The sequence below is a fragment of the Panthera leo genome, chromosome A3 (genome assembly GCF_018350215.1).
Source record: "Panthera leo isolate Ple1 chromosome A3, P.leo_Ple1_pat1.1, whole genome shotgun sequence".
Classification (NCBI taxonomy): Eukaryota; Metazoa; Chordata; class Mammalia; order Carnivora; family Felidae; genus Panthera; species Panthera leo.
Genome location: NC_056681.1, coordinates 120693806 through 120721490, shown reverse-complemented (window position 1 = coordinate 120721490; position 27685 = coordinate 120693806). Strand labels below are relative to the sequence as shown.

At 38.3% G+C, this 27685-nt stretch overlaps 1 protein-coding gene across 13 annotated transcripts in view; it reads right to left on the bottom strand.

Annotated features, from left to right (window-relative positions):
- ITSN2 (intersectin 2) overlaps nucleotides 1-27685 on the bottom strand; it is a 145753-nt gene that overhangs the window by 37039 nt on the left and 81029 nt on the right. For 10 of the 13 annotated variants that reach the window (XR_006200961.1, XR_006200962.1, XM_042933548.1 and 7 more), the window contains 11 exons: nucleotides 27138-27280; nucleotides 25774-25871; nucleotides 20080-20255; nucleotides 19644-19788; nucleotides 17637-17842; nucleotides 15426-15490; nucleotides 13447-13613; nucleotides 10471-10516; nucleotides 10267-10388; nucleotides 8433-8529; nucleotides 7562-7753 (listed from right to left, as the gene is read on the bottom strand). Coding sequence is in view for 11 of the 13 variants with exons in the window: in XM_042933548.1 (XP_042789482.1) it covers nucleotides 7562-7753; nucleotides 8433-8529; nucleotides 10267-10388; nucleotides 10471-10516; nucleotides 13447-13613; nucleotides 15426-15490; nucleotides 17637-17842; nucleotides 19644-19788; nucleotides 20080-20255; nucleotides 25774-25871; nucleotides 27138-27280 (1457 nt within the window). In the remaining 2 variants the exon portion in view is untranslated. Of the gene's footprint in view, nucleotides 1-2577; nucleotides 5882-7561; nucleotides 7754-8432; nucleotides 8530-10266; nucleotides 10389-10470; nucleotides 10517-13446; nucleotides 13614-15425; nucleotides 15491-17636; nucleotides 17843-19643; nucleotides 19789-20079; nucleotides 20256-25773; nucleotides 25872-27137; nucleotides 27281-27685 lie in introns of those variants that run through there. The other 3 variants (XM_042933550.1, XM_042933551.1, XM_042933556.1) reach the window with 2 other exon arrangements.

The following is a 27685-nucleotide window of genomic DNA, read 5'->3' as shown; positions in this document are numbered from 1 at the left end:
TGTGACAAGACATGTCTGCCCCAAAACTTGTACACAAACATTCACCGCAGCTTGTTCTTAACAGCTAAGAAGTAGAAACAACCCAACGTCCACCAACTAAAGAACGGATAAACAGTGTGGCGCCCCATACAACGGAACACGCCTTCGTCATAAAAAGGAATAAAAAGGAATGAGGTACTGACACACAGACAGCATGGATGTACCTCGAAAACATCATGCTAAGTAAAACAAGCCAACCACACGTTTTATGATTCCATTTATATATGTCCAGAACGGGCAAACATACGCATGGAGACAGCAAGGAGGTTGTCAGTGGCTGCCTACGGCTCCCCGCGACGGCTGTATAGCGAGATAGGAGGACAACAGCTGAAGGGCACAGGACTTCTTTTGGGAGTGATGCAATGTTCTGGAATTAACCGTCCCGGTGCCGGTCGCACAACACTGAATAAACTAAAAACCATTCGGCTGTACACTTTAAGTGGGTGAATTGTATGGTATGTGATTTGAATCTCAATAAAGCTGTTACCAAAAGAAGTGATTACGTCCAGCTTTATCTTTCCAGACACTATTCTTAAAGATTCCTGTCCTTGTTTATCACATTCAGTCTTTGCCTCCTGGCCTCTTCTCCGTGTGTACCTTCTACGGAGAGAAAACACAGGGCGGCCTCTGTCTTCTCTTTTCTTTTCACTGGTTCCAGTGATGGCTGTGGTGCAGGAACTTCACAGCTACTAACAGGGTGGCCGTGACCGCACGCTAGGGGAGGTTTAAGAGCATGGGCTCTGGAGCCAGACCATGTGGGTTTGAACCCAACCCTCCCACTTACTGGCTCTGTGACCTTGGACAAGTTATTTAGCTTGTGCTTTAATGGCCATATCTGTGAAAAGAAAATAATAATGAGGTAAAACATTAGGGAACCTCAGAAAAGGACCCAGATCAGTACGTACTCAATGAAGGGCACTTTTCGTTTTTCTTTTTACCGGTATGGGCAATGGTTGTGCAGCCAGAGCTTTGTTCACTATTCTCCTAGAACCTGTTCCCTGCCTCCACAGGTCCCTTCGCTACCCCACCCTTAACTGCAGACACCCTCAAAGGGCCGGCATGAACTCATTCTCCCCGAGTCATCTCATTTACTTTCACGGGCTCAGCACCATCCATCTGCCTTCACCCCACCGGCTGACGTCCTGCTGCTGTGGGTCTCAACCCTGTCTGACCACCCGGGTGCCCCACTGGTGCTTTGCAGTCAAAACCACACTCCTCTTCTTTCCCCAACTCTGACTCCTTACTGTAGCTGGTGGCACCACTATTCTGCCTGTCACCAAGACAAAATCTGGGAATCAAACTGACACTTCCACCTGCCTACACATCCAATCAGTTCCCAACTCCTGCCAATGTTCCTTCAGAAACGGTTCTGAGCTCTGTTTCGTCACTCTTCCCCCACCTTGGCAACGTATCAGAATCATCTGGGAAGCTCTGAAAAATCCCCACACGCAGGCCATGCTTTAGACCATTTAAATCAGGACTCAGGCATCAATAGTTTTTTAAAGTTTCCCAGGTGATCCCAACGAATCTCTGATTCAAGCTAGAGAATCTCTGATTCAGCCCCTGGCCTGACTCTCAAGCCCCGAGTTTCACTGTTCCTGGCTTTGCACTTCCACTCCAGCTTATAGAGTCCCCTCCCCTCCTCCGCTGTTTCTTATCTTTGTCATGCTCTCCGCCATCCCACCCCACCCCACCCCCCATCTGCCTTACTCCTATTTACCTTATGGTCTCACAGTTGCCACCTCCGGGAGGTCTCCTCTAATTCACCAATCTATGGTTGAATTAGGTACTCCTCCTCTGTACTCTCTTGGTGTCCAGTAAATACCTATCACTGTGTTTAGCATGTTGTTCTAGAATGATCTGCGTATGTGCCTGATCCCCTCACAGAGCTACACACTACCTGAGCCAAGGACTGACACTCTTTTTCATATTCTCAGAAGTTAGTCCTTTGCTTGGCCTTATGCAAATGCTCAGGAAGGTAGTTGAATGATTTTCCAGAGACGAGGAAACGTTTTCTGGAAAGAGGTTGTTTATGCCAGATATTCATGGATGGGTTGGATTTTGATCCATATGTTGCACTCAAGGTGAAAGCACCAACTTGATTACTTAAGTGTAAACTTCTACTTAACTCTGGTGCCTCCAAGCATTCACTAAAGTTACTTTGTACTAAGAACGTTTAATTCTACGTTTGCAAAGAGTATCAACTTGTAAGTTCCCTCCAATGTTTTCAGAAAAAGGTTGTGGAGCAAAAATTGTAAATAATAACATTATCCATTTATCCTAGATACTGTCTTTTACTTTCAAATCAAAATGTCTTTTGCTTTTGAGATACATATGATTATTTTGGATCAAACTATCTCAAGCTTGACGATTTAAAATTTCTTTTGCCCCTTGTGATATAAAACAATTCACTGGCCTGTACCCAGAGACCATGTTAAGGAAAAAGAGAAATTCCAAAGAAATTCAATCACGACTACATACAAATACTTAAAAATAAGTTTTAAAGGATGCTTCAAAAGAAATACACAATACAAGTAATGTAGTTTGTGTCATTTTAATAAACACACTTGCATAGTTATATTACAACTTTGTAAAAATAAAAACAGATTACCTCATGCCAAGCGTGCCCAGCATCTGCACAATCTCAAGACCTTTAATACTATAGTTTCAAGACACACAAAATAAAAATTTAAGGCAAAAACAGCACTTTGCAACAATTTAATAACTTATTACAGTAGCATCACAGCAGCTTCCAATAATGCCACTTTAGGCAAAGTCTCTCAGTATTTCCATTATAGATTCTATTTACAAGAGTTTATAACTTGGTAAAATGTATTCTAAGAAAACTTGGCAAATAAAGCTTTGGACTGGAATTGGCATTTCTTTCTCTACTTTTCCTTCCCCCACTTTCTTTTAAACTATTAGTATTTCTTATTGTATTTTAAAATAATAAAACAGCAGTTACATTTTTTAATAGTTGTATTATTGTAAAATGACTCTTTAAGATAAAGTTTTAGAGGAACCTATGCAATGGGTAGGACTGACTTAAATTTTCAAGTTTTCTAAAAAATCAGCTTTGGTTTTACAACTGATTTTTTCATTGCTGGAAAACCTACGAGATTTAATCACATACTTTAAAAATGATTATCACATACTATAATCTTTAAATAAATAGGTATTTTTAAAAATAAATAGGTATTTTGATTCTTTACTTCCCACGGGGTTCAGATTTATTCCATTTTAAGATTCTGTGTTCCTGATAAGCTCTTTCCTTCTACCATTGCTTTCTAAGCAAACTGAAAGCTGCCCTCCCATACTGAATGGGGGAGAGAGCAAGTACTTGGCTGAATATGAGGTACTACAAAGGAATGACTGCATGCATTTTTAAGAAGGACTAGTACATGTCATACAATTTCCTTTACTTTTAGCTTTCTCTCAAATATATGGCAAAATACCTACACAAAGAGTAGTATTTCAGTAAATACAGTAATTTTATTTTCCAGACCAACAATTCAGCTTAAATATGCCATTATGTGATTTGATTTAGCTCCTGGGTACCTGACAAATACATTATTTTCGGATTGATTACAGATGCTAAGCTCCACCTGAATGTCATTCTTAGTCACTTATATTTATCAGTGTTACAGTGAAACAATTTGAGCTGTAAAAATACCTTTGAAATAATTTACCAGTGTATTAGATAAGCCCAAATTCAAAATTATAAAGAGAAAATATTATACCAAACTATGCAGCTAATTAACAGGTCTGATTTCCAACCCCAGGGTTTAAAATAGATTTAAAGTAACTGTACTTAACCCAAACCCGCCCAAAGAGTGCAAAAGCGGAGAGTTCAGAAAATACAAGGTGAGACCAAGTAATCCATACAATTTGGAAGATCAGGTGAGTTCACAAGGACTCAGTCTTTGCGCTGTCTCCTTTAGTGACTGCGGGCAAATCTGTTATTCCACTTTGTAAAGTGTTATTATTGCTTTCCTATTAATGTCATATTTTATAAAAGTTATCATGATGATGCCAAATGCTAAAAATTGAGGTGGTCTAATAACTAGAAATCCCTGCCCCAGGGAGCACACATACACATCATCATACATCCCTGTAATGTTAATAAGCATTTTGAAACACAGACATTTGAACTTTGTAAAGTTCTAACTAAAGTACTGATTCTTTCTCAAAAAAAAAAAAAAAGTTATGATTTAGGCAATGACTGAAATTATTCATTCACAATGTATAGGCACATTAACATAAATATTGCACAAAATATGCCTCTAACTGAAACTCAGAGATATAAAAACACACTTCACTCTTCTTAAAGAACTCTGTGAGGAAATAAGATTCTATGATTGTATGTACACTTTTCCTGATAATACTCTGACATTCATAAACAGTAGATTGCACTGCAGTTTGTAAACATTTTAAGTTGCATAAACGTCTCATTGATTTTCAAACATAGTTTAATACTGCCTACTAACAATCCTTTTTGTTTCAGCTAAGTACTCTCCAATTTACTTGTTTATAATAATGTTTATTATCTTTAAAGTGTTTTCCATTCAAGGAAAACAAGTAAAATCCTATGCCGAAGTAGCCGATGTGTCTGAAGACAAGATATTAGCCAGAGAATTCTGGATGGTAAAATCAATCTTCCAGCCTCAAAGCATCTTCATGGACATAGAAGAATGCCAGCTCTCACACATCATTCTTTTGCTTGAACTCATTCCTGACTAGATAGAGCCTACAGGCCCGCATCAGGGGCATTTAAACTCTTCAAGGATTCCTTATGATTTTTACTAAACACATTAAGAAGAACGTCAACCAGTGTCCTTTTGTGACCTGAAACAGGCAGTCACCTAATTAAAATAGGTAACATGAATTCTGACTTTAGAATGTAGTACAAATGTTAAGCAAGGGAAGGTTTTCCTGTCTCAACTGTCAATGACGGGAGCCTTTCATTCCTCAAAAAGAATCCATTTTTAGGTCACCAAGAAAGAAGTGACAACTGACTGCTACAGCACATATGCACTATCTTCATTAGCCCAGAGCTCACAGACCCTAAGGGAACTCCCACAGTGCAGTACTCGTTTGTGGGCAGCCGAGACAGAAGAAACCCAGCCCACTTTGCATATACTGCTGGGGCAGGCTGCTTTCCTCTTTTCTGAGAAAGCTTCCCCAATGTATTACTGCTCCCACCCCGAAATACACAGAAAATAGAGAAAAGGTTATTTCCAGTTATTGGCCTTTAAACGAATTTAAATATTGGTACTCATGATGGCACACTAGAAAGGAACAGAGCAAACAGTGCATATTTGGGAGCAAATCACGTACTGAACCAGTTAAGAGCTCACTGTGATTAGGATTAGATCAAACATAAGAGCAAAACATAAGCAAGTTTTATCTGAATTGTAATGAATATACACGTTGCGGTAACATTAGAAAAGCATGGCGGCCCATTCCAAACCAGTGAGAATAGTCTGTGCAAATAGTGGGTCTTTGTGTGTTTGAACTCCCACCATGTACGGGCAAACTCAATATGCATGCTAATGACCTACAATTACCAAATTAAAAAAAGAAGAAAAATGCTAAAAGATGCCAGAGTGAACAGCAGGGAAAGCCACACAAAGACCCACTATCCTTTAACTTGTTACAAATAAATTTTAACTGTAAATTAGAAACACAAAGAAATAATCACAAGTGGCTCTAACATTCAAACGAAGTTAATGAATTGTGTAGGAGATATTTGATCAGGGCTGCCTGCCCTGCCTCCACGCTAGAGTCAAACTTGGATAGTGGGTCTCTGGGGTGCTTTCACACTGGAAGACAACATTGGGTCCTATAAAAAGAAAAATGAGGAATAAAATGAACATAAAGCAAATTAAGTGGGTGAGAAAAATTTGACTAATAACATGCAACATCAACTAAACAAATTTGAACTATCAAAATTCTCAAACTTTAAAAAACATCCTAATTGCATTATAAAATGAAAATAATAATTATAAAGGCCCAAGAAACGCAAATGGTAATCTAAAATTTAACCAATTTTCACGGACTCATATACTCCTGGCTGTTCTTCCTCTAGAACAGCTTTTATCTGTTCTTTATATTCCTGACTACCTAAGACTTAATTGGAAGAAGCGTTCTGCCACTGGAAAACAAGATAAACAACAACAACGCATCTGGAGAACGACCACTTTACATCCTAGGTGCTGTAACAGCCAAACATCCTGGAGAACTGGAATGCCTCCAAGAATCACTAGCCAAAGAGCTTCCAGTCCTGGTCCGCATGAAAGGCAGCTTCCTCTCTCAGGGCCAGGGAAGGCCCTCAGCTATGTCTAATTAATTAGATGAACTGGCTATAGCACCGAAAGCTGCCAGACCATCAGTGGAGCTTAAAACCGGTCATTCACTTAGGTAGCCCCAGTTTTTGGGGGGATGTTCAAATCATAAAAAACTGAACTGTTCCCATATTCAAATTAGGAAATTTAGTTGCTTTATCTAAATGAAAATCTCCCAGGATCAAAACTATCTTTAGAACTATAAGCCCTAAAGTATAAACAGTGCACTAATATTTCAAAATTATAGATACAGTAAAAATTCTTAATACTCGCACTGAATTACGAGCGTATCTCTAGCTTTGACCGAGTTACCATTTATATGTTCCCAAAACTCAATTAAAATGAAAGGCTAAATATTTTAGATAATTTCACAAGAATGATAAAAATATAAATCATGATGTATCTTGTAAAAAAAAAAAAAAAAAAAGAAACCAAAAATCAAAAGGGTGGGAAAAAGTGACATTTTACAAAGGTAAAAAGTATTTCCAAGTGCTGTTTATTCTCTATTATGAATGCATTTTTATTGTCAAATGTAAGTAAGGCTAGGTAACTACGAAGAGATAGTTTTATATATAATACCAAATTTCACACTGAGATCTGGATCCTTGTTCTAAAAATAGTGAAAGAGATCTTGATTCATATGTCTCTTATGGCATCAGGTATCTTTTTAAAAAAATCACCTAACAGAGTTTTGCACACAGTTTAAACCGGTTTTTAATTTTCTCCTAATCTGGATGATGTGTAAATATGTGAGTAATAAATGAGAAGGTTGCAAAGATTAATAGCACCTGTACACTAAAAGGGTAATTTGAATAGGTGAGTACAGTAATTACTGGATACTCTTTGTTAAGCAGGAAAAGATTGTTAGAGGCTAAAAAAGGATGGTGGTAATGGGAAGTTGAAGCATAGACTGCTTACACCCAAGAACCTGTTAAAGACTGACAAATTTTTCAGATGAAGTCTAACAGTAAGGTCTAAAGCTAAGAAAAAAGTATAAAATAACGCAGTATAATTTTTGATTTTGTAAAAGATTTCCTTTTGCATTTTATTGCTTTAGTCACTAATATTCGCTTGCTAAGAGTGCTGAGTTTAAGATACGCTCCAGGACAGAATGAGTGCAGTGCTGTCTATTAAAGCTTTTGCACTAGTTGAGGGGCAAATAGTTGGATATTACTCACACTGTTGACTTGGATCGGAGTCTGTTGTCATCTTAACATAGTTTGAAGGAAAGAGACCAGTCACCCCGTTGATTTCTCCTTGCCACCAGTCAGGATCATCTTTGTTCAAAACATTGATAAGTTGTCCCTTGGAGAAATTCAGCTCATCCTCGTTATTTGCTACATAGTCATACATAGCAATCACCTGACATACTACGAGAAAAAGAACAAAATAATAAAGTAAATTAATTATTAACACAAAGATCACATGTTATAACTCCCCTAGAACTTAAATGACTCTACTATTAAATGTTAGAATTAGGGTAAAATTTTCCTTGAGCTGCTCTGCTTCACCCTCCTTCCTCCATTTTCCTATTTTATAAAACAAGAATCTCCCAACTACGGTTAATCCAAGTGAACTGCTTCACTTTAAATAGTTGCCTTTTTTTGCAGAGAGTGAGAAAGAGAGAGTGCAAGTGGAGGAGTGGTAGAGGGAGAAAGAATCCCACCCAAGCAGGCTCCTTGCCTAGCCTGAAGCCTGCACAAGGCTTGATCTCGCAACCGTGACATCACGACCTGAGCCGAAATCAAGAGTTGGACACAACCAACTGAGCCACCCCAGTACCCCAACTGCTTCACTTTAAGTATAATAGCATAGCAATTCCACTTTGAAAAATTTCAAGGAATGAAGTGGTTCAAGTATCACTTAAACAGTTGGCTGTTTGTATATAGATCTTTTTAGAAAGGAAGTTCTCATTGTAACATTACTTTCAGACAGAGTTACAAAAAGAACCAATTTTTAGTATTTTTCAAAGCATATGCTAATCTAAGAAGTGGCTGAATTTCAACAAAACTTCTGTAAGATGAAATACAAGTTAATTCACTTCCATACCAGGATGAAAGGCAGGTGTAGTTCTTTCACTACTTGGACCCAAAAGTTTAACATGGCTGGCAGGAAACCATCCTTTCTGTCGCTTTTTTCCTCTGGCCTATAAAATTAGCAAAAGGAATATGAAAGATGGGATCAAAAATAATTACTGGGACATAAACTAAAAATGGCTGTGCAGTAAAGAATTTACCCTTGTCCCAAGAGAGGTCTGGACTCTACTTTGGCTCCTGGGAGGTAATCTCTAAACCTGTGGTATGTCCTGACTGATAAGTGTCTTATTTCCTCTGGGCCTTGACCATGCCAGACAGTCTAACAATGTGACTTATGGGGGGCGCTCTGGGTGATACAGTATGAACTCAACCTCTAAAAGGATTGGAGACTAAGTTTAGCCATAAGTGCAGAACCATGTCTAGGATGTAAAAACTCTGGACACCAAGGCTCAAATGAGCTTCTGTGCTTGGCAATACTTGATGTTTATTGTTGCCAGGAGTCAATGCTATCCATGACTCCACTGGGAGAGGACAATGAAACCTCTGTTTTTGGAACCCTCCTGAACTCAGCCCCATACATCTTTTTCCTTGTCTAATTATAATCTAAATTACTTTGCTGTAACAAACTGTAACTATGAGAAGAATAGCTCTCAGTGTCTCATGAGTCTTTCTAGTTAATTATTGAACTTGAGAGTGGTCTTGGGGACCTCCAAACTTCCAGCTGGTGTCAGAAGTCAGGGTGGTCTTGGGGACCCCTGAATTCTGCACTGGCCTTCCAGATCAGTATTAAACAACTGGAAGGCTCAATATGCATATCAAAATGGTGCTGAGAACACTACTTGCAAAAGTCTGTTAGAGAAGTCTATTAGGAGGTCTTCTGGACTCAGAGTTCTCTGGATACTTCACACAAATAATATTTATAAACTAAAAAGACCCTTCCAGAGTTCTCCTAGGAATCAAGTCAGCACTTAAAATGGTACTGTGCACAATGAACACCTCTTGGGGCTCTGTCAATAATTAATGCAGAGATCACAAATAAAATTTGTGGAAAGCCATGCTCGTCATATTGTTGGGTCAATCTTTAAAGCAAATCAGGAAGGTGGGATTTCAAGGAGTTACTCAAGAAGATACTCAATTTTGAACCTCCAGTGTTCTTTAGGATTGTTTAAGACTGATGTGCAAGAATGAAGCTGTATTTATCCTCCATATTACAACCATATATCAAACCTACATAAAAATATAGCTATTATACCTCTCATGATCTTTTAATCTTAAAAAGCTTTTTATTTTTAGTCTTTCTAGTAAGGAACTTTGAAGAGAAAAGAACTTTCTGTATCAAAACATATGCAATAACTACTTCTGTTAACATTTTAGGAAAACATAGGTTCATTTATGCCTGCATTTCCTTTCCTTGCATTGCTGTTTCAAAAACATAAGACTATGGTAGAGAAAGTCCAATGAGTAGCATTTTCTCAGTACACAGCCTGGATAATGTTTCTTCTCCTAGATAGAAGAGGCTATATACGGTAAGCCTGGGGTTATCCCAGGCAAAGATGATGGTATGCTTTCCTTTAAGACGGTGACCTATGGTTTATTAAAGCAGGTATTGGAAAACAATTATGTCTGTAGAGAAAATTATTCTTGGTATCATTACTTATACCAATTCAGCTGTGCTAAAAATAAGCAGGGAAGAAACTAGAGGGGAACATAATACACCACAATGTTAATATTGATTACCTCTAAGTGGTATGATTATAGGTGATCTAAAATTGTTATTAATTTTATTTTCTAATGAGTGTGTATTATTTTTATAATAAAATTGATAAATATTATTTAAAGGTTATTACCTGTAATTCCCCTTGCCACCACCCACTTGAATTTTTCTTTAGGATTAGTATCAACTGCCCGGGTGCAAGGCTAAGTTGTTCAGAACCAGAAGCCACATATGCTGAAGTTACTTGAGCAATCTCTGAAAAGAAGACAGACAAGAAACTATGAATTCAAGACTATTAAACACTGTAGTACTTTTTTAACTCCATTATTATACATACCAGGTTTCTTGTTTGATGTTCCGGATTTGCTAGCACTCCCAAAACTCTGTAAGGAAAAGACATACTGTTTTATCATTTTCTAATAATCCAGATGTAAGAGTACAAAGGTTATTATGAATTAGATTTCTAATCCCCAGGGTTCTTGTTTCTTTAAAATGAAGGTCTACTAACAAACATTACAAATGGATGATGCTGGCATCTAGTGACTCAACAAGAACAGCTCATTTTCTGCATCTTACCTGAATATCAAACATGAGCATCTGGGCCAGATACCTCTCATTTATCAGGTTAGCATCAATGCCCACTACATATATAGTTTGGGCCCTGTGTCGGGCTCTGTGCTGACAGCTCAGAGCCTGGAGCCTGCTTCGGATTCTGTGTCTCCCCCTCTCTCTACCCCTCCCCTGCTCACACTCTGTGTCTCTCTGTCTCTCAATAATAAATAAACATTAAAAAAAATATATCTTAAGGCATGCGTGAGTTCTGCTTCCGCTACCTAGGAGGTTTTTAATTTTTTTTGTATGTTCCCCATGAACGCAGGAACAACAACAACAAAAATCCATTTCCTGGGTGGCAACTATAACCTCAGTCTGACTTAACAGGATAGGGGTGCCTGGGTGGCTCAGTCGCTTAAGCGTCCGAGCTCTTGATGTGAGGTCATGATCTCACAGTTCGTGAGTTCGAGCCCCACAGTGGGCTCTGGAGCCTACTTTATATTCTGTGTCTCCCTCTCTCTCTGCCCCTCCCCAGCTTGTGCTGTCTCTCTCTCAAAAATAAATAAACATAAAAAAAAAAAAAAATCAAATAGTTGGGCCAACTACATTCCTTCTTTTCAGGAATTTGAACAAATAAAGGAATGGAATAGACAATTTTTTTGCTGTTGTTAGTGAACACAGTTATAGTTCAAGTATTGAAGTGGAATTGATGGGAGTCCTGGCCTAACATTTTCTGGGTACTTATGACAGAACAGTGGTCTAAGAATCTTACATATATTCATTTATTCAGTTCTCATGACACTAGTAAGTATTATAATTGTCCCCATTTTACAGAAAATGAAACTGAGTTACAGAAAGGTGAAATAACTTGTACAAGGTCACCTAGCCTCTAAGTGTTAGAGCCAGAAGTCAACCTACATGGTTGTCCCATGTGGTGTGTGCATCCCTGGGGACAGTCCTTGAGGCCCTTCCAGGAATCCAGAAGATAAAGACTTTTTGCATAACATTTTTAAGACATTATTTGCCTCTTTCATGGTGTTGACATTTACAGTGGAGGGTAAAACTGCTGATGCCTTAGCATGAATCATGGCAGCGGAGCCACATTATATTAGCAGTCCTAGTATCCTCACCACCACAAGCTCACAGGAAAACAAACAAAATGGTTCCACTTAAGAATGTCCTTGATCAGGGGCGCCTGGGTGGCTCAGTTGCTTAGGCGACCGACTTCAGCTCGGGTCATGATCTCACGGTCTGTGAGTTTGAGCCCTGTGTCGGGCTCTGTGCTGACAGCTCAGAGCCTGGAGCCTGCTTCGGATTCTGTGTCTCCCCCTCTCTCTACCCCTCCCCTGCTCACACTCTGTGTCTCTCTGTCTCTCAATAATAAATAAACATTAAAAAAAAATTAAAAAAAAAATAAAGATTTTCCTTGGAGATCAGTGGTGACATTAACAAATGTTAACTTTTTGGTATTGTATGATGAAACGTGTCAATACTAAGAATATGTGCATAACTCAGTGATTCAGTATTTTCCAAATGACCAATGAATGATGTCACCACATGGGTAATGAATAATGTTACCAGCATGGGTAAAAAATCCATTCAATTTTAATTCAACAGTAAGAAATGTTCACTGATATGGCTTTAGATTCCATGTGTAACTAACCTGTAAAAATTTAACACTTACCAAGTTTTGGTGTAGTAATATCAAGGAATATCCACAAATATCTAAAAATGTTATTAAAATATGTCTCTGTTGGGGCACCTGGGTGGCTCAGTCGGTTGAGCATCCAACTTCAGCTCAGGTCACGATCTCACGGTTCGTGAGCTCGAGCCCCGCATTGGGCTCTGTGTGTCAGTGCAGACAGAGCCTGCTTCAGATCCTCTGTCCCCCTCCCCACCCCACCCCCACTTCCTGCTCATGCTTTCTCTCTAAAATAAACAAACATTTTTTTTTAAATTAAAAAAATATTTTTCTGTTTTCTCCCATATCTGCGTGAGGTTGAATTTTCTTTGTGCACATCAACCAAAAGAATGTATCACAACAGACTGAATACAGAAACAGGAGAATCCACCTGTCTTCAGGTTAAGCCAGACATTAAAGAGATTTGCAGAAATATAAAACAATGCCCCTCTTTTCACCAAACTTTTTTGTTTGAAAATATATTGTTGGTTTTCATAAGAAGCAAGTTATTTATATAACCATGTAATGGGTTTAATTTTGTTACTTTAAAATAAGTAAATATTTTTAAAACTGCAGTTTTAATTTCTAACATGGAATATATAACTATATTTAACCCATGCATTAAAAAAAACTCTTTATAGAGTCCCCAATTTTTTAAGAATGTAGAAAGTTCCAGAAACCTAAAAGTTTGAGAACTGCTGCACTGTACCATACTAGTAGAAGGATGAAAAGCAGCAGGAACTCATAATGTAGGGCAAGTCACATTAATGTCAGGGCCTTAAGGTAAAATTTTACAGACTCCTTCTTGGTGATCCCTTGGTAAGCTGGCCTGGATCTGGGATCATCCCTAGCTTTAGTTACCATGAGACCAGCCCTACCTCTGGGTCCTGTTCTTAGAAATTTAATGAAATCCTGTCTCTCTTACCTAACAGGATCCCTATAATAAACTGGTGCTACCTTAAGTGGTTTTCTTACAACCAAATCCTGACCAAACGCATATATACAGGAGTCTCTGTTTTAAGTATGAATCTCAAGACACAAGAATGGAATCATTTTGTTTCTATATCAAAATAACTTTACCTCCTGATCTTTTGGTTTGACATAATTTGATGGAAAAATTCCAGTTCTATCTCCAATACTTCCTGTCCACCATTCTCCATCTTTCTGGGTCACCAATATTTCTTCACCTTCAGTGAAAGTCAAATCTCCAGGTTCTACACTTGAATATGGATAAAGTGCAATATATTCTGTCGGAAACAAAGCAAAAAGAAACTAACTTGGGTTGTAAGATTATAGAAGGAAAAAAAATTATGTTAATCTCCAAATCCTGTGTAAATTAACGTAAAAGACCTTATAACTTAAGAAAACCTAATGTAAAAAGATCTTAAAACAGAAAAAGGAATGAAGCGATTGTTTAATAATTTCTTAGAAAAAGACTACTTAATATAAGTCATTATCATGGAGTTGCTTTTTTTTCCAACTGTATCATCATCTTATCACAGAGAATAATCCATAAACACAAACAGATCCAAGTATCTCTACAGAGTCAAGATATGGAAAGTATTCTTCAACCTCCTTACACAAAATACATTTTAATATGCTAGGTTCTTTTCTCTTTAATTCTTATATAAATACAGTTACGAAAATGCCCAATATTCAGCTGACACCAGTACCAGAGGCCAAGCTCCACCACAATGACCCAGCTTCTACCACAGTGCTTGGCACACAGATGCTCAAAAAATACTTGTTAACAAATGGCCTCAAGGGAAAGGTCTGCTTGTCAATATTGGCTTTGGTTTCTGTCCCTGTTATTACTGCTACTTGGAACAAACAGTCGATGATCTGGCTTTAGTCTTTCTTTTCTAGTTATTTTTATTTGTCAACCTGGAATTTCATCTGTACATCCTAAACTAGAGATGACCGGGAACATCATCTACGACCTATTTACTATTCACATTGCCAGGATTACTCAATTTATGGGATTTAACAAAACCAGAAATGCATGCAACATTTAGGTATGCAGTAATAAGCAAGGTCCTTCCCAAAAAACTCCTCACTACTTTCCCAGACTCATCCCATAGCACTCACTCCACAGTGAACCTATTATTCCAGCCTTGCTGGTGACCTGAGTTCCCTATCCATTCATAGCTATGTTCTGGCTCATGACTTTCTCTCATTCCACAAGACCTGTCTCTTCCTAGGTCACTATGCAAAACCCTACTCCTTGCTTGAGATGATTCAGTACTGCCATGTCTGTGGATTCCCAGTTCCCACTTAAAACGAAGTTATGTCCACTCATTATAGAATTTATTACAATGGTACCCCTATCTTCCCCAGTCTACTGTGAAGACTCGGGAGACTGTGTTTTATTCATCCTTGTATCTTTTAGGCGCTAGCATAAAACCTTAAACCCAGTAGCTACTATATAAGCAGTTTAAATTACCACTAAACTGATTTTCTTGAGCAAAAACAGAAACATAATTACTTCACTTCAACTAATTTTACAATGGACGTATAGAATTCATTTATAAATAACGTTAAATAAAAATGCCCGAAATGAGGATAGACAATCTTTCATTTTTTCAAAATAAATAATAAGTTATTAGTCAAACAACCTAAAGGGCTACAGAAAAAATTTGTGTAATAATTATAATAAAACATACCTTGATTTCAAATCCTACTTAATGATTTATAGGATCCACCATAATTAAAATGCAATTTGTAAACAACTAAACGTACTAAAATTGCCTTATTTTCTAAATTACTGTAACGCAGGTGTATTATAAGAAAACAAAAAATTCATGCTATCTCACTGCAACATCTTTTATTTATGATCTTACTTACCAAGTCTATGCTGAATGTTTATAGTACTGATTTTCTAAAAATGCCCTATTTTTTTCTCTAGTCTCAATATTCACGTGAAATAAACAAAGGACAGGTTTTCCTAAACTCACTTTAACACTGAAGACACAGAAACAGGGAGGATAACCACTGAGGGAAGTCAGATAGTCAATAGCTAATCTGACGCCCATATAATTTACAAATTGCTGAAAACTCACCCTCTCCACCTGTGTAGGCTGCAGAGTTAGGTTTCTTGTTTACAGCTGCATACAAAGCTTCTGGTCTGCCAGATAAATACAAAAACAGATAAGAAAAAATAACTATGAAACAAAAAGCCATCAACAAGCAAAACCAAGAAACGTGACAGAAGGTGTTTGCGGTACATTCTTTTAGGACTTTCTAAAAGGAATTTAAATGTTGTCTCAGTAAACAGGCTAGAAATATTCTCATACAAAAAACTGTAGGGGACTAAGAATGCCTAGTTACAGACTTCTAAATTTTTTACTACAGTCAAGTAATTTCAGCATGATTTTTAAATAGTTTTTTAAGTGTGAGATATTTTGCCTTTCTAAAGGAATGTAAAAGTCACCAATGCTTTGGTAAATGGACAGTTATTTGGAAAAGCACATGGCGGGCTTGGCTTCATACAGGGAGAACAAGGACAGTATGTAAATTTTAGTATCTGTTTAGAGTACACTACACTTAAATATATAAAAATAACAACTTTATTTTTTATATTTCAGAGCAGGTAAAACTTTAATTTCCAATTTAACCCAGGAAATGGAAAAAATCTGGAAGCCTGTCATGTTTAAGAGCTAGACATCTGGGGGCGCCTGGGTGGCTCAGTCAGTTAAGTGTCCGACTTTGGCTCAGGTCGTGATCTTGCAGTTTGTGAGTTCGAGCCCCGCGTCAGGCTCTGTGCTGACAGCTCAGAGCCTGGAGCCTGCTTCGGATTCTGTGTCTCCCTCTCTCTCTCTCTGCCCCTCCCCTGCTCACACTCTGTCTCTCTCTCTCAATAATAAATAAACGTTAAAAAAAATTTAAAAAAAAAAGCTAGACATCTGTAGGATGCACCAGGGCTTCCCAGGATCCTTGAGGAAACTATATAGCAATAAGTCAGTACTCAGAATGGAACCTCGCTACAACTCATGGCCACAACTGAATGCACCACCACCTTGTTTAGGGCATGATCTCTCCATTACTGCAGGTTTTCAAATTACAGGTCTTATCTGTTAGAAAAGATCAGTAATGAATGAGAAGTTGGGGGGAACAGCATTTAAACCTACTGCCTTTACACTGAAGTTTTCTTCTCTGTAAAATGTTATGGCGTTTAAGATAATTCCTGTAAAGGGCCCACCACAGTGCCACACGTCAGCTCTGAATTGTTATCATTTACACACTTCTAAATCTAAAATTCTGTGTCAGTCTGAAGAGCAAATTTCTGCACTGGAACTAAAAATTCATACAGAGAATCTCAGCCTTGAAAATGTTTTTAAAGATTAATTTACTCTTTTTATCCCATCAATTGGAAAACCGAAGGCAAATAGGTTATTCCACATAGGCTGACAAAAAGAACAATCAGAACTCAAGCCTCTTGATTTCCAAAGACCTGTCTCTTTTCATTCAATCAGATCACTTTTTTATTCGGATCAACTTCAGTATAAAACACAAGGAGACAGCTGCCTATCACTACTTTTGTACTTATTTCTTAAACATCTTAAACATGCCTAGAGATCTCATTCCTCTACAGACTGGGAAATTAAGGCCAGAGACCTTATTTAGTTTTTACTTGTTCTTCACTTGAAAATTGATTCATCTGATTGTTCATTCAATGAATCCTCTCCTTATTCACTGAGCTAATATGACTGAGAAGCTACTATGCATTGAGATTACACTAGGCAGGAAAAAAAACTGAAAAACAAAGACACGGATCCTGCCCTCCCAGAGCTTATGATCTAATAGGAGAGATGGGTAAGAAAATAAATAATTGCAACCCAGTCTGTTATGTGCAGTAAGAGAGGTATGATCTTCAAGGAATTCTGGAGGCCCAGAAAGGGAATGCCCTACACTTTGGCAATGGGGAGGCCGTCAGCAAAGGTTTATTTAAATACTGACAATGCACGGTAAATAACAAGGGAGAAGTGCTCCAAAGGAAATGAAAAGTAACTCTTGAGCTGCCACAAAGAAAGCAACAGATCTAAAATTTTAAGCACTTTGACAACTTTAGGCATCTGAAATAACTAGAATAAAAGATATTCTAAAACTGGTACAAATATGTGAAGTACACTTTTTTTCACTCTAGAAATCCCCCTCTCGATATTCAAACTCAAGCATAAATGTTTTATTTTATGGTATAGCCAGTTGTTCTTCAGCCACCTCATTAGTGAAAACACCAACATCCACATCTCACGTAAACACAAAATGCTTACTCTTCCCGCTTGACTTCACTCCCAGGAAGTATTTTGACATAAGATTTTGGAAACCACCCTCTTCCTCCATGCACCTCTCCAAACCACCAATTTTCTTGCTGTTCCAAGACAGTGATAATATCATGTTTTGAAAAGTTCAAGTGGTTATCCTTCTTTGCAGTCCAAGAACACAGGGCCTGCGCCTTTAGGTTTTCTACAACCTGTCCCTGTGAACATAAAAACACAAAATTTTTAAAAAAGTAACCACAATTTTTGTTTCCTACTATATAGCTTGTTCACAGTTCAAACAAAGACCAGTTTGGTACGGTGGTGCCTTAAGATAACTTTTATCTACTCTACTAAATGATTTACAATTATATATGACAGACAACCATTTGAGTAGCCTTCTGTTAAAAGTTTTTCCCTGATCTCTGAACAGTGCTAATATCATTAACACCCTTGTCTTTCCAGAAGCTCACCCTCTGGTGACTGATGGGTCCTCTTTGTCCAGTCCCTTTCCCTTCCCGTTTCACATGATTTTCCTAAATTATCTTATTTATATCTATGCCTTCTCTAATCTATATCTTAATTTTAACTTTATCTCCTGAGCTCCAGACTTGTAAGTTAGACTACTCATTGGGCCTTCCCACCAGGTTGTCTCTAAACCAGATACCTTAAAGTTGCACGGTGAGACATCATTTTTAGAGCCCACAGAACCCACTCCTCTTGCAATGCTCACCCAAGACAATGCTATCACCATCCTTCCAGTTACTCAAGCTCAAGACCCTGAGGAACCTTCTTTAACTCCCAACTTCTTCCTTACTCTCGACATTTCAATGGATTGCCAATTTTATGTCAATTCCTAGTAATCTTAAATCCACCTCCTCTTCTATACATTTTCTTTACTGTGGTAGCAGTTTACGTCATCATCTCTTGTAATTAGCTACTGTGGCATCCTTCCTTGCTTGGTTTCCTTCCTTTGCTTCCTTCCACCAATCGACCCCTGTACTACTGCTGGGAGTTAGGTTTCAAAAATATACACACCTCTTGGAAACCTTCAGGGGCTGCCCACTGCCAAGCAGGAGGCATGGTATTAAACACTTCACACATAAAACTCACCCTCTAGCTTTCCTGCTTGACCCTTTCTCCAAGATTCCTGTACTCTAGCCACACTATAAATAATTCTTGTCCTGGAAACTCTGTGTTAACATGCCTCACTGACTTTCCCCAAATTATTTTTTCACAGGAATAACTTTCCTTCTCTGTTTGCTAAAATCTTGCTTATCCTCAAAGGTCCTGCTCAAATACTTGGTCCTTTGTGAACCCTGCTCCAATTCCCAAAGAGTGAATGAGATCTCTCTCGGCTATATAGTCCTCAAGATTTTGTAGAATATCTTTATTACAACCCTTCACATACTTTACAATTATTTATATATGTGTCTGTTTCATTAGATTATGACTCCTTAATGGCAGAGATTTTTTTTCCATTAAATTTCTAGCATATAAAGAAACGCCTGGAACCTATCTATGGTCATGAAGTAAACATTTTTTTGAGTGAAGGTGAAATTTGTAGGGCTCTGTTTTGACAAAGTCTGTGATTTCTTTTCAATAATATTAATGTAACAATGCCTGCAATGGTTACATGTAAAGCAGAGGCTAAATATATGTAACATAGTTCCCACACAAATTTCTTACCAACAAAACCCCAAAAACCTCCAAGCCCACATATCTTCTCACAATAACTACGAATTAAGAATAATATAGCCAGATTTATAAAGATGACATTTTGAGCTTAGAAACCCTAGCTGCTAGCAACTGGGTGCTATGAAAATGAATTGTTGAGAAACTTCTAAGTAATAATAATAATAATTTCTTTACATCATATCACATGTCAATGACAAGAACAGAAACCAAATACTACAAACTCTGGTTAAATGAGTAAGTGATGTCTTTGTACAAAAATTTTCTATTTTATGTGAACATGAGCAATGTCAAAGAATAAAGCAGAGAAAAATTAAAGATACATACCTGTCCATGAATCGGTGATATAGATCCAGGGGAAACAGTACGAGTAAAAGCTGATTTTTTCTGCCATGATGTATTAACAGTTAGGTTTGTAAAAGATACATTTTGATAATCAGTCACTGATGCTGGTTGATTTGAAGAAAGTGATCTGTAAAATACAACACTTTGATGTAAATACACTTCATCATTTAAAATCTAATGAAGCACTACAAATTTATCAACTTATACATAATTCACATTGTGTTTAAACACAATTTTGGAAAAAAGAATTCACGAACCAAGTACTGACCTACATTTTTGTTTATTAAATTTCAGTATGAAATCTGGAACAGAAGGTACTCTTGAAGAGTCCAGCACAGATTATAATATGATTAAGTAGCAGGTTGACACAAATACATTTGCAGGGCTAAATACACTGCACTGTTAGCTAAAAACTTACTCAGAAGAAGTTGAGGTAGCAGATACTGATACTGTAGGGGGAAGTAAGGCCTTCTTAGGAGACACAGATTTTTCACCTGATGGCATTTTTTCTACATAGTTGCAAGGAAACCAGCCAAAATTTCCTTGAAAACTACCATAAAGCCAACCAGGTTCTCCTACGGTTTTTTCATCAACCTATGGAAACAAAAAGAAGGGTTAACAATGGTTAGAATGTCACACATTTACAAAGGAAAGAGATGCAGACTATTGTACAATAGCCTCATTTTCAGAATTAAGCTCATGTAACTAAAGAGCTGAGGCATTTTCTTGTCTTTTTTATTTCTTAAAAAAAGTTTTTTTTCATGTTTATTTTTTTTTTGAGAGAGACAGAGTGTGAGCAGGGGAGGGGCAGAGAACAAGAGGGAGACACAGAATCTGAAGCAGGCTCCAGGCTCCAGGCTCCACGCTGGCAACACAGAGCCCGATGCAGGACTTGAACTCATGAACCGTGAAATCATGACCTGAGCTGAAGTTGGACGCTTGACTGAGCCACCCAGGTGCCCCTTTTCTTTTCTAGAGAGAGGGTGCAAGTGAGCAAGGGGGGCAGAGAGAAAGAGAGAATCCCACAAGGTGGGGGGTAGAGAGAGAGAGAGAGAGAGAGAGAGCGAGAGAGAGAGAGAGAGAGAAGTGGGGCTCACCCAGGGCTCATGTTTTTACCCAAAGCAGGGCTCCTGTTCACCCGAAGTGGGGCCTGAGCTCACCTGATGTGGGACTTGAACTCATGAACTGTGAGATCATGACCTGAGCTGAAGTCAGATGTTTAACAACTAAAGCCACCCACGCACCCTGAGCTGAGGCATTTTCTACATATTAATAGGTCACTATCTCTAATGACAAACAAAGGTGCCTTTTAGAAAAAAATGTTCACTTATTTTGAGAGAGCGAGAGCGAGAGCGAGAGAGAGAGAGAGAGAGAGAGAGAGAGAAGGAGGGAGTGCATGAGCAGGGGAGGAGCAGAGACAGAGGGAGAGAGAGAATCCCAAGCAGGCTCCGTGCTGTCAGTGCAGAGCCTGACATCGGGGTCAATCTCATAAACTGTGAGATCATGATCTGAGCTGAAATCAAGAGTCAGATGCTCAATCGACTAAGCCATCCAGAAGCCCCCAAAAAATGAAATTTTAAAAAGGCACCTTTGGCTCTTGATTTTGGCTCAGATCATGATCTCACAGTTAGTGAGACTGAGCCCTGCATCTGGCTCTGTGCTGGGGAGGGAGTCTGCTTGGGATTCACTCTCTCCCTCTCCCTCTGCCCTTCCCAACCTATGCCTGTTGTGCACTCTCTTTCTCTCAAAAAACTTAATTTCATCCAAATTAAATACACAAAAATAGTTAACAGAAACAAACAGCATTCTATATGGCTTATGATGGAAGATCCCATCACTCACTGTGCCCTGATTTCCACTCCTGATAACAACTTGCCATTCGTAGTTGTTTTTCTATACCATCCTCTGTATTTCTCCTTCCTTCCTTCCTTCCTTCCTTCCTTCCTTCCTTCCTTCCTCCCTCCCTCCCTCCCTCCCTCCCCTCCTTCCTTCCTTTCCTTCCTTCCTTTCTTCCTTCCTTCCTCCTTCCCTCCCTCCCTCCCTCCCTCCCTCCCTCCCTCCCTTCCTTTCAAGTAGGCTTCACACTCAGCGTGGAGCCCAATGCAGGGCTTGAACTCATGATCCTGAGATCAAGATCTGAGCTGAGATCAAGCCAGATGTTTAATACCCAGGCACCCCTATCTTCTATATTTCTAAATAATGTATTTATACTATTATTTCCTGAATGTTTCAATTTTAAACATCATCTATTGGATTTTGATTATGGAAAATCAACATTTAACTTTTATTGCATCTTCTTTGTCTATCAACACTGCTATCTCAAATTTTTTGGTTTAATTATATTTAATGTTTATATTATTATGACTAGGTAAACAAATATTTCACATCTAAATCATGTAATGTTCTGATAATTACATTTCCTTTCTTGCAAACTTGTTATTTTCCTATAATCATTAATTTTTGTTTTGTTTAGTTTTGTTTAGTTCCTATTAGAGTAGTCTTCTTGAGCTAAGAGAACTAGAAAACTTTCTCTAAATACTGTTTTTCAACTGGTAACACATACAGGTGATTTGTAGTTTCATCTCTTCTCCCTTTTATTGCTGAGTAATATTACATTGTATAGATGTACCACAATTTGCTTGTATGTTTACCTACTGATGGACATTTGAGTTGTTTCCAGTTTTTGGCTATGATAAAACTATGAACATCTGTCTTTGTATATTGATCTTATATCCTGCAACCTTGCTAAATTCACTCATTAGTTCTATCATTGCTATGTAATAATTAAAAAATGGTGTTCTAAAATACAACAAAAGGAACCACTGATAAAATATTATCTTGTAAATCTAGTTTAAGGCTAAATTTAAAACAGCTAAGCCACAGCACTAAAAATGAAGAACACAATAGACCTCAAGGAATTACTCAACCTAAAGCAGAATGCTCAGCAATATACCTAATTTAAATGCTGGTCTCAAGGCAAGGATCACTGACAGGTATGAATACTGGCATTCAAACACTAACTTCCTTCCTTCCCTACAAACTTTTAAAAGCCTACTTTCTTCAATACTTTTTCCTTAAACTTTCTAGCTTTTCAAGAAGACAAGCTCCATTCATTTAATCTTTAAAATTAGACCAAGTTTGCTTTTGTAACAGGTTAATTTTAATAAATTTCGTATCTGTAATTTATGGCCCTAATTAATTTTTAGTTGTCAATTTACATAGAAAGTGAAATTAAAAAAATGTATGTAAGTTCTCAGAGGTTTATGGAAACTATTACCTCAAAAATAGCATTAACATATAAGAATGCTAGAAAAACAGGTTGTCACGGAAAATGTTGCCAGGACTCAGTGGAATTTCTAATCTTTTTCACCTTCAATCAAATCTCTTCTGCCACCCTTATCCATTAAGTTGACTAGGTCTTGCCTCCTATCTGACCAAGAATAGGGAAACCATCAGATCTGAGCTCACCTTCGAATTCAGCAAAATGTATTTCTAGTCCCATGCATCCTTTCCTTCAGCCCTCTAACCAAAACGGAAGAGCTGTCTAATCCTCCCACTACTCTCTCCTCCGATGCTCGAGGTCCTAAGCCCTCCAGCCTTACTGAGAATCATCTTCACCTGTACCCACTGGTCAGAACAGAGAGGTTTGCCAGGGAGCCACGAAGTGCCTTCCTGAGTGTTCTGTATGTTGATCTGAGTGGTAGTTTCACAGATATATACATGTGTACAAATTATCTGAGCTGTACACTAACAATTGTGCACTTTACTAAATCCACTATCATTAACCTTTTCCCTCTCTGCAGATCCTATCATTATTTAAACTTGCACATAAACCAGCAAATTTGCTCAAGCCAAGATAAAAAAACCAAAAAATGAAACACAGAACTTCCTTCAACCCACTGTCCTCATTAATCATTTTCTCTCCCTTCCCACTTTCAACATTTTTTTTTTTTTTTTTTTTTTTTTTTGGGACAGAGAGAGACAGAGCATGAACGGGGGAGGGGCAGAGAGAGAGGGAGACACAGAATCGGAAACAGGCTCCAGGCTCCGAGCCATCAGCCCAGAGCCCGACGCGGGGCTCGAACTCACGGACCGCGAGATCGTGACCTGGCTGAAGTCGGACGCTTAACCGACTGCGCCACCCAGGCGCCCTCCCTTCCCACTTTCAAAAGCTAAGCTCCTTCAAAGAATTTTATATATTCACTGTCTCCTCTTCCTCCCTTCCAATTTCAGGTCACTGAAATCTGGCTTGTTCCCCACCATTCCACTCAACTGTTTCCTCAAGGTTAACAATAGCTCTGATACTGCTAATCTAATGGCTGTTTTCTAAGTCCTATCTTATTCACATGCAGACCACTCTTCTCAAAGTTCATTGACACTAAACTCTCCTGGCTTTTTCCTAATGACTCTAGTCGTTTCTTTTTAAGGCTCCTCTTCTTCTAATAATCTCTTTAGTGTTAGTGTCTCTTAAGGATCATCATTCATCCGCTATGCTCAAGGCAATTACCATCACAACACAATGATGACACTCAAATTGGCCTCTGATCTCTGCCTGAGATCTCTCTAGACATCTCTGGATATTCAACTGCTATCCAGAAATCTGAAACTCATCCAAACTTGAACTTATTATAATTCTCACCTAAATTCCCTCCTTTTGATCTTCCTCTCTCAGTGAATGACATGGTCATCAACCAAGTTGTCGAAATCAGGTATCTGGTAGTAACTCATGACTCATTGGTTATATCAGCGATTTGGCAGAGAACACCCTCAAGAAACTCCAGCTGACTCAATGTTCCTGTTGTCATCGCCATCAGATTGGCTTGATGACCACGGGGGAGGTCTGCTGTAAAGCTAGTAGCTTTCTACCACCTTCCTTCCTCTGCTTTAGAATGTCCTTCTCATCAGACTACCAGCTCATTAAGTGCAGAGACTGTGTGTCTTGTTTACTATATCCCTAGCATAGCCCTCAACAAATACTTGTTGATGGTAAAAGACAGAACCAAAAATATAAATAGGTTCTTGACCAAACATGTCCAGAGATAGGCTGCATCTCTTCATTCTTAGACACAACTTCATCATCACCAACAGGTGGAGGAGGAACAGGAGGGCCAGCAGACTGTGGATTGTCAGTGGTAGCAACGGTAACAGAAGGAATGTGTAGCTGGGGATTAACCTGAGTGTTTGAACAGAGGTTTCTGGTAAAACCTATGCCAAGTACCATTAAATAGTTGCAGTATAACTGATAAAAGACACCAAACTGGTGACTATGCAGGCTAAAAAGAAAACACACACTGGCTAGGTATTCTAGGTAATATTACTTTAATTTACTAAGAAGAAAAGTGACACAGAGACTAAAATCCAAGTTACTATGCTTCTAAAGCCTGTATTCTTTCCATTATATCACAATAGCTGTATCAAATGCTATTCCCTGCATCTTCTCTTATTCATCCATTTTACATGGTTTGTGACTATATAATAAAGGCCTTTAGTTTCAAGGAACAAGGGATTGCATCTAGTTAGGGCTATAGAGTCTACTTCCTTCAATTCTTTTAATGGTTGTCAGGAAATAATCAGCACCCCCAAATTTCATTGGTAATTTATTAAAACAACACAATCAGCATCACTTTTTAAAAAATGTTTATTTTTGAGAGAGAGAGAGAGAGAGAGAGAGAGAGAGAGAGAATCCAAAGCAGGCTGAGCTGTCAGCACAGAGCCTGACACAGAGTTTGAACTCAAGAGCTGTGAGATCATGGCCTGAGCCAAAGTCAGACGCCTAACCGACTGAACCACCCAGGCAACCCTCAGCATCACTATTTATGCTGTGAAGCAGTATGGCACAGTGTAAAGACCACTGGATTTGGAAATCAAAGATGCGTACTTGTGACCCACTCTGGCACTGTCCTACTGACTGTTAACATTTTGTGTAAGTCTAAGCTTCCTTACCTAGAACACAGCAGTGATAAATAATATGCAAGTCTGCAGCATCTCATTAGGGACAAATCAGATAAAGCTTAAGGTATACATTTTAAATGGTATATCACTATATAAAATTATAGAGTAATATATTACATTGTATTAAGCTTCTTCATGAGCAAAAAAGACTGTTTCCTACCTGTATTATATCCCCAGAATTAAAACTCATCTCATCATGGCTCCTGGCTTCAAAGCGGTACAATGCTCTATAATTCACCAAAGCAGTAGCTGGCTCACCTAAAGGGAAGATAATTGTCATTATTTGCTACTTTCACGTGTACCCATCTTTGCGATGACTCAATATAAAGAGCCTGTAAAATCAAAAAGAAAAAGAACTGAACATCAAACAGCAAAATGAAAATCCATTTGACAAAGGCTTGTTACATTTTAAATATGTTGTATGGCCACAGAATCAATATAAAAGCAAACAAGGACATTTATCTTTAGGAAAGCAGGAGGCAATGATACAAAGACATGACTTGTGGGGGGCCATGAGTGAGGATGTATGGGAAGATGTATGAGTGGTGGCAGGCGAGGCTGTGCAAAGTGCAGGCGGCTAAGCAGCAAGGTTTGATCTGTGGCAGTCAGGATACAACAGGAAGAGACAAAAAGAGAGGTCACAAATGAGGAGATTGGCAGCAAACAGGGTTCAGTGAAGAAAGAGCTCTAAATGCACCAGTATGGTTCCAAAAGAAAAACAGAAGAGTTCACAAATACACTAGCTTTGATAAGAATAAAAATATTTTACTTTATTCATTTGCAGAATGAATGCTTTAGCTTATAGAAATTTCAACACATGTGCCAATAATAAGGATTGAAATATTTGTCTGTCCAAAAGAGATATGTATCAATAATATTTAAAGTATTTTAGGAATGGACTCTGAGGTGCATCAAAAACAAAGTATATCTTTTGAGGAAATTTCAGTGTGCAAAGACTTAAATTTTATTGGTGTTTCATTAAAATAAACAGTTTAGGGGCACCTGAGTGGCTCAGTTGGTTAAGTGTCTGACTTTGGCTCAGGTCATGATCTCACAGTCTGTGAGTTCAAGCCCCACATCAGGCTCTGTGGCTGACAGCTCAGAGCCTGGAGCCTGTTTCAGATTCTGTGTCTCCCTCTCTCTGCCCCTTCCCTGCTCACACTCTCTCTCTCCTCTCTCTCTCTCTCTCTCAAAAATAAACATTAAAAAAAATAAAGTTTATAGTTAACACCAACTGAAGAAACTCTTTACAGCTGTTTACTTCAATTATGAAAATGTCAGAGTCTGTTCATAGTTAGTCAGTGATTACAATTTTCTTTTCTACATGTTGTTTTAAGACTTCTACCCTCAGTCTGTTTTAACAAGCCTACACACTCCTCCAAGTTTAATTCAGAAAAAGGTTTTTTCAGACTCAAAGGTTAACATCTACTTATGTATATTTTTTCCCTCTCATCAGAATCATTTTTTCTTGTTGCTTTTGTTGCTCTGTCTCAGAAAAATCAAATCTATCATTTTTATCCTTACCCTTACATTGTTTCTCCTCAGCCTTCCGTTCCTCTTCTTGAACTTTTTCTTGTGTTTTTTCTTCCTGGAGTCGCTTTTGTTTTTCTTCTTCCTCTTTTCTAAGGTTTTCTCTCCATAAGTTTTCTTTTCCTTGCTTTGCTTTCCTTTACATAAAAGAAAGAGAATTTGGTGCGCCTGGGTGGCTCAGTTGGTTAAGGGTCCAACTTCGGCTCAGGTAATGATCTTGCGGTTAGTGAGTTCGAGCCCCGCATTGGGCTCTGTGCTGATAGCTCAGAGCCTGGAGCCTGCTTCTGATTCTGTGTCTTCCTCTCTTTCTCCCCATCCCCTGATCGTGTTTTCTCTCTCTTTCTCTCTCTCTCAAAAATAAACATTAAAAAATAATAATAAAAAAAGAATTTGTATCATGTCCTAAAATTTGTTATGCAAAAATATCAGATCTTGTGCTCAACGTTGCTCCTCATCAGGGAAATACAAATCAAAACCACACTCAGGTATCACCTCACGCCAGTCAGAGTGGCCAAAATGAACAAATCAGGAGACTACGGATG